We start from the raw sequence: 12810 nt of genomic DNA, 5'->3' as shown, positions 1-12810 counted from the left end.
AGTTATTTATCCTTTTGGTTTGTCTAGATCATTTTCCATGGAGGTGTTTTAGATGTGAAGAAGTGCTTGGTAGATGGCCCTTGTTGTAAAAGTCTTTCCAGTTCCTGCTCCACTAGTGAGAAACAAATGCAATGGCGTTTGAATGTTTTTCATTTTTTTAATGGAAATGTCTTTGACAATTTGTTGACGTTTTTGTGTTTATCATTTCTCTTAATATGTAATACTCATTTTTCACAGTGATCTATGTATTTTGAGCTATTTTGAATGCACTATGAATGATTGCATTCCTGTTTTTCTATTTTGTGTTTTCAATATCATCTCCTATATCATATAGCTATTCTTGTCTAGGTGTATTTGGTACATAGGACTTATTCGTATCATTAGCCTTTCCAATTTTTAGTTCGTCAATGGTTTTATCAATGCCAACCCATGCAGGATAAGTGGACTTTGAAAATTTTGTGCAGTTTGCTTGAATTTTTTTCTCATGGAGTGAATATGCACTTTCCCATGAGAGAAAATTATGTTACAATGTTCTTTCATTTATTGTAAATGGCACAAAGAGCACTAGTTATTCTCTATAGTAGTTTTCCTATGTCAATATGCTTGTTGTAACTAATAAACGTTATTATGTTTAGTTTTCTTTTTTTCTTGATCTTATTACCAATTTTGTTATAGCTAGAAATAAATTATGCAAGGCATATTGTAGCAATTGCGAATGGTCGTTCAAGGTAGTAGTTGATTAGATGTTTAAAAATAATCTTTTTCAGATCCATCTAGTTCTTTGATTAATTATTTGTGAGGTTTTATTATAAATATCCTATCATTGTCAGGGCTTGTGTCAATGAATACACATTTTCATGAGTTGTAATTTAGTGGCAGTGGCAAGACAATGTCAGTAGCCTATTGTGATGACATTTGTTTTAAGTTTAGTAGTGCAGTGCCAAGTTTTCTTATAATTTTGATGGCATCTATATTTTTGTGTTTATGATCTTAATATTTTGTACTGAATGGATGCATCATTGAATTAACTACTTTTGCAATGTAGGAGCTGCAATGCATCACTGTGACATATGTGTTGAGTAAAAATTATGCATCTATATTGGCTTTCCATAGTTGGGGTATTTCTCTTGCGAAACTATTGTTCAATATTTGTGAGGGCTTTCTTTTTAGTAATAGCATTGGTCTATAAATTGTGGGACCTTAGTGCTATGATATATTCATGCTTAGTTATTTGGATTTCATATAAGAACCCTTGTATAGTGAAGAAGGCATCGTAATTTGCTACTTCCAATTTTGAGTAGATCTTAGTAGTAGTTGAGATTATTTTTTCATTTCTTTCTAACAATGGTTCAAGTATTGTTGTGTTTTGAATTGGTGGAAATGGAAAGTTGTATTTATAACTTGAATTTTTCTTTCTCATACATTGCTCTATGTGGTGATACTTATTTAAAGATGCTACTGCAGAGTCTAAGTGTTTTTTGCTACAATTAATATACTTTTCAATAAAGTGCACAATATCTTTAGAGGTAGCTTTCCCGTATATTGGTGCACCTTTGGTCCATATTAAAAAATGATTATGTTCATTACTTGGATTTTGAAATCCAGTTACTAAAAAACTAGTCTATGATGTATCCAAAAAAAGTCTTATTAAAAACAAAATTGTTTTTTCATTGCATTTATCCTATTCATATACTATTGTCCACATGTTATTGGATCTTTCTTGATAAGTTGGGATTTTTGGTTTTGGGTTTGAGTAATGGTTCTCTGTTATTCTAGTTTGGAGTAGTGTAGATCATATAGATGTTGTAGAGTTGTCGTCAAGGGTCCCCAATTGTGCTCTGTGCTAGTGAATGTAAGGAATAAAGTTAATTGTCCTAGTTTTCAGATCATTGCAAAGACAATTTTTAAAGTTAATCTAGAGAAATTCTTATTCTTTTGAGATCAATGTAACCAATATTTGATTTTATCATTTTTCTAGGTTTGGCTTTTGTTTGATGTCTTTTCCAAGTAGTTTCCTACCTTTAAGTTGTCCTTTTCATATCTTGACCCACATTGTTGACAAGACTTGTATAAGTGCTTTGATGGTTTTGAAGAACAGGTTGGTTGTGCGATATGAAAATTTTCTTTGTGAGCTTAACAATTCCCATTGTGCAATCTTTTGGTTTGTAAAAATTTTAAGAATATCATCATCACATGGACTATTGAAGAAAAGTGTTGGGAAGTTTATTTCTTCAACATATTTATCTTAGAAAATACCTATTGCATAATTGTCTTGTGCGGGTGCAATATTGAGAATTTTATCTTGCATTTGGTGAACGCATCTAGATTTGGTGAATCCATGTATCAAATTTTTTGATGGATGTTCTTATTTTTTGTCACTATTTGTGTCAGTATCACTTTCATTTAATTCATTTTTTTCTTGATTATTCGAGTTGTTTTGTAGGATTTCCTCCCAATCTTGCCTAATTTTCAAATTTTGCATTTTGTGAAGTAGTGTTCTTGATAGTTTTATGAGAGCTTGCATTATAATGTTTGGTCACACCATTCCTTTTAGAAACGCATTTTTGCACTCCATGTGCCTCTTTAGAAAAAACTGTAATTGTTGTTGTGTTATTGATAGATTGTGGTAGTGTTATTTGTATTATGTCTATGTTTGCAAGGACATTAATAATCGAGCCACTCAAGCCTAACTACGATCTTCTATGTCCTAGTTCCCATGATTTTGCAAATTCAATTCTAAGTGAAATTAGTCATTCTTCTAGTTGTGAGAGATGTTGTACATATTGCAATGATTTATTACTTCGAATATTGTGTGCCATTGCATATTTTGGTAGCATATGCTATTGTAATCATTGTTACAAATTTTGCATATTGTATTTCCTATTATAGGAGCTTCAAAATATAGTAGAGTTTGATAAGTGTTCATTTCTTTGTCCTTAAATATCTAGGTGTCTTTTTTTAAGTGTGACATTAGGAAAATTGAAAAAGTATACTTAGGTGTGTCTTGGATTATTTGTTCAAATATTTCTACCGATGACAACAAACTAGTCTTTGTCTTAGATTTTTGTTCAAAGGATTGATTGTTTACTATTTGTTGTGGCCACTTGTACTATGGAATTATTTCAACATCTATAAGCTTATGGGTTCTAATTTGCATTTTTAGTTGACGAAGTGATATTGGTGAGTGAGGGTTTAGATTGTCGGATTTGGTTTTTTTAATTATTGCCATATTGGTGGTGTTGAATCTTTTAGGTTTTCTATATTGGTTTGAACCAATTTTAGTAGCTTGTAGTTGTTTCATGTCTTTTTACATAGAACATGGAGGTGCAATTTTATCTCTGATTGTTCTTTTAACTTTTCACAATGTTAGCTTTCCTTTGTATTTGGTATTTTTGTTTTCCATTTGTAAAAGTGGCTCAAAATGACCTAAAGGTGGATTGGCATCATGGAAGAGTAAACAATAAGATTTTGTGTTTGATGATTCAATGAAATGCAAGTGATTTTACCCGTTGTCATTGAATAAACACATGTTTGTATATTCAGCCATTTTGAGACCCAATGGATACAAAAAATATCTTCGCATAGTCCTCTTTCTTTTTCTATTATTTTTGTCTTTCCAGACAATCACATGCATCATAGATAAGTGTCTCTATCTTGAATATGGTTCATTTGTATAAAATTTCATGATGAATTTTAAAGTTGAATTAGTGAGTTGCCTCTATGTCATATCTAGCAAGGTTGCATAAGAAATGGTCAATCACATCATTCTGTTGTTGTATGGAAGTGAGTTGATGTTCTTGTAGGGGTTCTAGTGAATCAAACAAGCAACCATCAATGTTGTATTTTAAATCCCCAGCTCTACATAGTCTACTATGTTTTAGCACATTTTTCGTGTTACAAGGAGTAGTGTTCTCTATACATTCATATGTTTCCACTTGTGATTTGTAGCTTTTGTTAATTCTCATTTTTCTCTAAGCTTGTCATTTTGTAATTGAGAAATTGAAATGGTAGCAGTTTTTTGAATGCAAATGTTAGTATTGTTACTCGTAAAACATACCTAGAGGATACAACTTTGTGGTGTGGCTCCATAGTTCCTTATCCGCTATGTCAAAAAGTAAATAGTGTCATGACAATGTTTATAGCCGCCAAAATTAGGGAGAGGAGTGTTATTCAATTATGTTTTGTAGCTTGAACTATACTAGCACATTTGGGTGATGGCAAAAAGTTGATATAGATTCTTCATAAATGAATATTTGGATCAAAGACAATGGGAAAGAAACCAAGTATGATTAATTACATTTGGTTTACATTGAATATGGAAGAAGCTTAAATTAGGGAAAAAAATTATTTGGCAAATTTGATCCAAAAAATAAACATTTAGAAGAATATTGAATCATTGACATAAAGAATTCTTTTATGATATGACAATAAAGAGAAATCCTGAATGAGTAGAGATTTTGTAAAGATATATTACCCTAACAATTGAATTATGTTGGCTATAAATTATTTAAGATTAAATGAAAGGTATCATACCTTTCAATCATGGTGGAATGTTAGGTTACAACAACGTTAGAGTAGATCTGCAATTGAAAACTAATTTAACAAATGAATTAAGATAAGTAAATGCCAAACTAAAATAAATTCAATGCTAAATTTGGAAATATTTGGATCTATAACAAGTAGATCTGTAAGACCATTTGCAATAAATGATAGGAAATTAGATTTATTTGTCAAATATCTAAAAAAAAAAAAAAAGTAAGTAGAATGCAACTTGCACCCTAATTTCTAATTCAGATGATCATGGATAGTTTTTAAATCTATAATATATTCTAAATACTTAACCAATCATATTCTAGTTGATCTTCAAACTTCAAAAAAAATCTTAAGAACCCAAAAGTTACATATTGGAATGAAACTATGCAATTGCCATATACAAAATATTGTATTGCACATACATAGAATAAGAATAGAAGAAATACGATAACAAGATCTAGAAACAATCATAACTGAACAAGATGACAAAATAGAAGACAAATGCAACTGCTACTAAATAAAACTTCTAAACAACATAAACTAAATAGAATTTCTAAATGTTTGATGATGAAGACATTGTTAAAATATAATAGCTTCGAAATGAATTGCATAATAGAAAATTTCAATAAAAATACTTGAGATCATTGAGTTATCGAATGGAAGTGTCCACAAATGATGTAGAAAAATAAAGGGGATTACAAGGATTATGAGATGTTACTTATGTGTGAGGCATATGAAGAAATTTCTTAGTTTTATTTCCTTATATCTATTGTGGAATCAACATACCATGATATGGTTAGTGCAAAATTCCTATAATAGTCTACAGATATCGTGTTCAACTAGACACAATAAGTGAAGAGGAAATACATTATCCAAATAGTATGCTCATATGCTTGTATTATTGTCAATGCAGACTTGACAACACAATTTACCTAAATCTTTAATAATCAAATACAATGTGTAAATAGGTAAAATTGATTTACTGTCCTTAAGAATATCATCCAAAAATTATGTTGACAAGGGATCCTTTGTGAGTCCTTAATCCCCATAGCACAATATTTACAAAACTGAGGCGTATCAAGATAAAAATAAAAATATATACTCAAGATATATGCCACAAGGGAATTTCACTATGATTTTTGCTGGAGGAAGGGCACATGGGTTGTAGCTCTCATGTTATGGTATCTTGTAGCATAGCTTACATGCCTTATCAAGGCTTCCACATTTTCCATTCAAGACATAACTTGGAGGGCATGCTATAGTTTCATCTTAAAGATTTACTTAACACGTGTTGCCCAATTGTCTAAAAGAAATCAACAAAATATTATTTGTGTAAAAGGAGAGAAGCCAACACTAGGAAGAGAGGAGAGCGCATGACTTAAGGGCCAGCTTGGTTCATGTGATGGCAAAAATTAAAGAAGTTTAAATCTGCTAGATGAGAGCAACGAAAGGGATGCGGCGAAGGAAAAGATGTTGTCCCCTAAAGAGTGGAGATAGTTGATTTGCATAAAATAACCATCTAGATGGAGAGTGGTTCTTTTTTATTTGAACCAAGTTACCTTTCAATTTGTTAGCACAATCTACAATATCTAGTTTTTTTGTTTTTCCATGCTTTTCTTGGATAACAAACATCGCAATCAGTTTTATCAATGTTCTACGGATAATTGTATTGTTTGCTTAGTTGTTAAGCTAATTAAGGAATATCTATATTTTTTTAGTTCCATTCTTTCATTTCTTTCATTTTTTTGCTTTGGCGAAGGCGCTATATATTATTTAATTCATTCATGTGTAAATCAATGAAACAATTTTGTTCTTATTCTGGTCTCAATTTTCTCTTTTGTTATACTCCAACTTGTGTTCTTATTTTTCAGCTAGATCCAAAATTTTACATGGTATCAGAGTGCATGGGTGTGGGGAAGAAGATGCATTAACAATCGTTTGTAGTTTTTGAAGGTTGGAGATGTTTTAGAATAAAAAAATTTGTTGTCTTGAGGGTTGTCTGTTAATTTTGTTTATGTATTCATCTAAACCTCCATTCCCAGATGATCTAACTATAGACATACTTCTCTCCCTTGATAATGATTATGGTCCTATGCATGATGATGACACTGAAGAGGAAATCACTTACTAGAAGAGTCTTGATTGTCTTGATTACATAGAGACATCTCCTCCCAATTTTCATCTTTCTACACCTCTAGTATCGACATCTATTCAGTCCCCTCCACCTACTAGCTTGACAAAGATTTTGGCTTCTTCAAATGCTACCTCAGATTCTCTTCAACATGTTCATTCTTGTCCTCATGATGAGAGAGATATCATCTTATCAAACATTTATAATTTGTTTGTTGAATCTCTCCTTGATCATGATGACAATATTGAGGACGCATGCCATCTCTCCAATGTCAGCTCACATGGAGATACATATTCTTTTGGTTTGGATTCTCTTGTTCTCGCTCAGCCAATCGATGCTACTATCTTGCCACATCCTGATTCACATCTGAAAAAATCTCAAACTTCAATGGTCACTGTTCTTGAGTCTTGTATTGCAGAGTCGCTAGTTTAGATTGGATAAATATGAGCTCTTTTCATAACCAATCATTTTGATCCCTTGATACCCTTCACTTGAGTGGGAATTCAACAGTTTGATAGCTCGAGGTTTCTATCTTCCAAAAGGAAGAGGCGTCATTTGTTACAAAGGAACCTACTATAACATTCACCAGGCTACATTCTATATTGACATTCTTTCTCTTCTTTGTGGAGGCGGAAATGAGTTCACTTTCTACGAGACTTTCTCAGGGTGAAGGACATTGTAGCATAGAAGCTGCCATGTAGATTTAGTGTTTATTTTTGAGGGGGGGTTTTGTTCCCAGTGGGTTTTCCCTCTTTCCTCTCTACTTTCCTTAGGCTTTAGTCTCCTTAGTTAGACCTAAGGGGGAGTGTTAGCACAATATACAATAGCTGGTTTTTTTGTTTTTTTTTGTGTATTTATTGGATAACAAACACCACAATTTGTTTTATCAATGTTTTGCAGATAATTATGTTGTTTGCTTAGTTGTTAAGCTAACTAAGGAATATCTATGTTTTTTTTGTTTTATTCTAGCTTTTCCTTCGCTTTTTTGTTTTGATGAAGGCTCTATATTATGTAATTCATTCATGTGTAAATCAACATGAAACAATTTTTTTCTTATTCTTCTCTCAATTTTCTCTTATGTTATACTGCAAGTTGCGTTCTTATTTTTTAGCTAGATGCTCTTGTGCAGGTTTAGATAAAATTTTACATAATTTACAAGTCCAATTGATTTAAAAAAAAAAACAAGTCCACATCCAATTGAATGACTACCTTGAGCTTAGGTAGAAGAGATATTTATTCACAACTACCACTGCTTTTGTCTTCACTAATTTTTATTTCTCGAAGCTCATTTTGTAGGTCTTCCATTCTTTCCAGTACCTAAGCATTAGGATAGTTCTCTACATGATCCATGCCATTTAGGTACAATTTTACCCATATTTATATTATTCCTTGTTTAATGAGTCGGGGGTTCAATTATGGGTTAATGTTGTGATTAGGGATTGTGTAATCTTGAAACAAGGGCACAGTGTGATAATTGGTTTCTGTACTTTTGCAAATGTTGTAAATCAAAATGTTATAAATTATATATAATTTAGATGTGATATGTTTATAATAGCAATTGAGTCAATTTTTTCTAAGGAATGTGTGCAATGGTAGTTGAACAAGTGGTCTCTATTAGAAAACTATAGAATACTGCTTTTGTCTCATAAGATCTTAAGTTTGAACCACAAGACTGATGAGGGCAACAAAATCACTATATATAAGTACAAGATCAAGGGAAATGTAAAGATCATCATAGGTAAGCATGCCCAAAAGACTATCAAGAAAAACTATGTTTACAAATCTTAGAAATGTAGGGTTTCGATGTTGCATGGTGAAGGAATCCATGGGGGCTTAGCGGCCATTTCACCAAGTTTATAGGTTCTTGTTTGAATGTACGATCATCTTTTGTGGTTTCTTCCTTTAATTTTTGGAGGGTTTTTCAATTAGGACCATTTGCATTGCTCTTTGAACATGTGAATAAAAAGAGGAATTTCAGTCACCGTTAGCTTCTTCTCTACCTAGTATAAAAAATGGAAATATAATTTCAATGAGTTATTCCAATTTGGGATAGGTGTAATATGACACCTCAGTTAATTCTTGTTTCTAATTTTTACTATTTGGGGTTTATGTTAATAGAACATAGCCCATGAAATACTTGTAAATTAACAAGAAAAGCAAAATAAGTCTTGAATAGGTATTTTATAATTTGTTTGATTAGCAACTAACTGCATATGAGCGTCCCTATACCATAGTATGCTTATTTCCATATGGCCGTTCCTTTAGTGTAGTATGTTGATTAGTCTAGTTGGTGTGTGCATGTGCAAATTTTCCCATTACTTACCGATGAAAAAAAAAAAAAAAAAAGAAAACAAAAAAACCATTGTGAGAAAAAAAAAAAGAGCAACTGCAGAGATGCAATGAAATGTGCAGTGGATAAAAAGAAAAGGGGTCAGACCTCCTGGTTCATTGAGTTTCAAGGAAAAAGCTTTGAGATCTTCTCTCTCTTTTCCTAGAGAAAGGAGGAATTTTGATATTATTTTACTCATTTTGAGGAAGAAAACAAAGTGGTTTTGATATTATTTTACTCATTTTGAGGAAGAAAACAAAGTGATTTTTAAGGGAGAAAATCTAAAAATTTGAACAGAGGTCTAGAAATTTGAGGATTTAGTTTAGGCTAAATTTCTTTGTATCGTTCCCGACATGAATGAAGGTTCCAAGGATTGTGTAGATTTTGGACCAAAAACTAGGGTTACCTAAACATGTGTCTCTGGTACTGAAATAAAGGTATCCTACTTCTCTTAGTTGCCCGCTGCTAAGATTGTATGTTTTGATATATTTGTAGGGGACCACAAACCTTCACAATGGTGAACAACCAATATCCTTCACAACTTGCAAAAGTCACAACAATGTAACAAGAACAAAAAAATGCCAACTTACATCTATTGTTAGCTAAAAAAAGTTAATATTGAAACTCAGAGTCTCAAGATTCATACCAATAGTTCCTCAACAATTCCTCAGATTATTAGAATGTTTGATTACTAAAACGTTTAGAACTAACAATAGACAAACAAAGCCAACACACAATACTAAACATTGCACGCATATGCATTAACAATGCATTGAATGATATACAATTGGTCTTTGACAAATACAATAATTTTTTGTTGGCAATTGTATTGTGCTATATGAAGCCATTAAGATATGATGGCAGATTGATTATTTTGAGAAATTTGAATGGCATGAACTAATCATATTTATGATTAAATAATGTTATATTAATTATTCATTTTACGCTTATTGAAAAAGGGAAAAAATCAAATGCATCCAACCAATGCATTAGTTTCTGCCTGTCGGCATGAACTAAAAATATGCAAACAACTTTTAATGTCCATATGTGGACCAAACTTAAAACAGGCTACTATTTTTCTGTTACGGAACCACCTGACATGGAATGTTCACCGTAGCTATCTGTGTTCTCGTAGTCTACCTCACAAACCAGGACTTCTAGAGACGTCGGAATTTGTGGCAGAGGAACCTCAATCGTGCCTTCTAATATCTTCACCACTTCACCCATGCTCGGCCTCTGATTCTCATCATCTTGAATGCACAGCCTAGCCACCATAGCGGCTCTTTTAACTTCTTCGATATTTGCCTCGCCTGCTATCCTTGCATCCACAATGTCTTTTATGTTTCCCCTCTGAATTTGAGATGAAGCCAAGGTAGGAAAGCACAACCTACTTTCCTCCACCTTTAAATCCAAATTTCATCGGCCAGATATAATTTTCAACAAGGTCATGCCAAAGCTATATACGTCCACCTTGGGAGTGATAGGAAGGCCGGAGATCCACTCGGGAGCCAAGTATCCACGAGTTCCTTTTGTGGTCGTCAGTACGCGGCTGAAATCTCTACCTACCAACTTCGCTAGCCCAAAATCTGCTACCTTTGGGCTCAAGTCGCTGTCGAGGAGAATGTTTTCAGGCTTGATATCGCAATGAATGATACGATCCCTGCATTCCTCATGCAGATAAACTAATCCTCGTGCAGTACCCAGTGCGATCTCAAACCTGGTCTTCCAATCCAACACCTTCTCTACGTCTTCCGACTGAGAGAAGAGGAAGGAGTTTAGAGAACCATTGGGCATGTAGGCATACACCAGTAGCCTTCGAGAGCCTTCTACGCAGAATCCCCAGAGCCTAACCAAATTCACATGCTGTATTCTACCGGTGGTGATTATTTCAGCACGGAATTGTTTTTCTACTTGCGTGGAACCCTCTAATCTCTTAACCGCAACAGGCCTGTTGTCTGGCAGAGTTCCTTTGAAAACAGAGCCTAATGCTCCACTACCCAGCTTATGCTTGAAATTCTCCGTTGCAATTCGCAGCTCTTTGTAACTGAACATTCTGAGCGACAAAGGCACCTCCTCTTCAACGTTTTTCTTCGACAAACCTCGACGTTTCCAGAGAATATATGCGGTCGACAGGAGAGCCGAAAAAACCAAAATTGATGCGCCGGCAGAAAGTAAAATTGTAAGTGCAGGGGTTTGTTGCTTTGCTCTGATATGAAGTGTGGTAACTCAGAAGCAGCCAGTCTAACGAAGACGGATTGACCCTCGGACGACGAAACCCTCATACCGAATAAATCTCCAGACCACAATTTGCAGACGGGTGGATCAGAATCAGCGAAAGCAAAGGCTGTGCAGGAGCAATTGTGGAGACAAGCTGTCCGGCAGCCTTGCTGTGTTGGCTCATTGTTGATTAAGACAGCTTCTTTTTCAGGCAAGTATTGGTTCGTGGCTTCCAAGAGGCCGTCGGTTGTGCCCTCCGTGACAGAGCATTCAAGGGGTTTTCCCCGAGCACACCCAGTTGACCACCAACCTTGAGAGTCGTGCTTGGGTGTGAAGCCCTGGACACAACTACACACATCATTCGTATTGCACAGTCCATAGGACCCGCAGATTTTATAGTTACTGCATTGACATTGGTATGTCGACCACCTCAGACTCCATCTACCATCATCCATCCAGAAGAAAAGTTCAAAATCGCCGTTCTCATTTAATACGAATCGCCCCTTGATCATACGATCTATCGGGTTTATGCTAAAATAAATGTATATTCTTGAAGGAGAAAGCCTCACACACGACGTTTGAACTTTCTTCTGACCTTCCAATTCTGGAACCTTAGTAAAATAATTGTGTCCAATACATTCTCCACTGGACCAATATGGAACGGTATTGTTAAACAACATCATCAACTCCGTCTTTCCTGGAGATGTGTTCATTCGGAAAGAGTAGAGCCCACTTTCAGGATCTGAAGAACTCTTCCAGGAAGTTAGTGTCATTCCTTTCCACAGCTTCGCGTCAGGCAACAATGTATCTGTCGGATGCGCGAAACTCTCCCAAACAATCGCAGACTCGTTGTGGGCGTCCAGCACAATGAAATTACCAGAGTCCGTTATCACAGCCCCTGATCCTTTCGGGCCATTATCAGTCGACCAAACGGAACGGCCATTTCTATCAAACAATGTGAGCTGACCGCCTCTCGAAAATTTGAGAACGCCGGGCATATTTCTGACAGGATTGTCTCTGTTAGCCACCCATACAATGGCCTTCTGAGGGATTGGGGCATACCAGATGCCAATATACCAATTATTCGTTCCCCTTGGATTGAAAAATCCCAATGCAAACGTGCCATTTTTTGAAATTATGGTCTGACTTCCTGAGAGGGAAGAACCCATTAAAAGCGTGGCTCCGCCATTCATTGCTACTGCACTGCAATAATTGGCTGTAATAATCAGACTAATTGCTAGAAACAAATACTTCCTCGCCATTTCAATAACGATGGCGTTTCTATATTTCTTATCAATTATATTTTCCGATTTATATATAAAATAATCAGGCTGCCTAATACTTCTTCGCCATTTCAATAACGATGGCGACATGGCCGAAGTAGTGCCGTCAATCCCGCAATAAAATTTTAACTCCGATTTCTAGAAGTCACTGCGCTTACGCGGAGAGGACGGAGTAACAAATTAAAAATTAAGATTTGACTGCCGCACTTTCTAGATTTATAATGACTAAATTGAGTCTTTTAGCGGTTGTGTCTAAATGATGTGTAATGGTTAAGTCAGTAATGGTTAAGTCAATAGTAATTTGATTTTTTTATTTA

General features: G+C 34.5%; 1 protein-coding gene across 1 annotated transcript; it reads right to left on the bottom strand.

The window, feature by feature from the left end:
- Nucleotides 1-10064: 10064 nt before the first annotated feature.
- LOC131034925 (G-type lectin S-receptor-like serine/threonine-protein kinase At2g19130) lies at nt 10065-12583 on the bottom strand. The gene is made up of 3 exons (XM_057966535.2): nt 11298-12583; nt 10458-11199; nt 10065-10343 (listed from the first exon to the last, which is right to left on the bottom strand). Exons 1-3 carry the CDS (start codon nt 12581-12583, stop codon nt 10065-10067), a joined length of 2307 nt encoding a protein of 768 aa, XP_057822518.2.
- Nucleotides 12584-12810: the final 227 nt, after the last annotated feature.

This window comes from Cryptomeria japonica, chromosome 10, assembly GCF_030272615.1.
Source record: "Cryptomeria japonica chromosome 10, Sugi_1.0, whole genome shotgun sequence".
Taxonomy (NCBI): Eukaryota; Viridiplantae; Streptophyta; class Pinopsida; order Cupressales; family Cupressaceae; genus Cryptomeria; species Cryptomeria japonica.
This window is presented reverse-complemented; position numbering and strand designations above follow the sequence as displayed.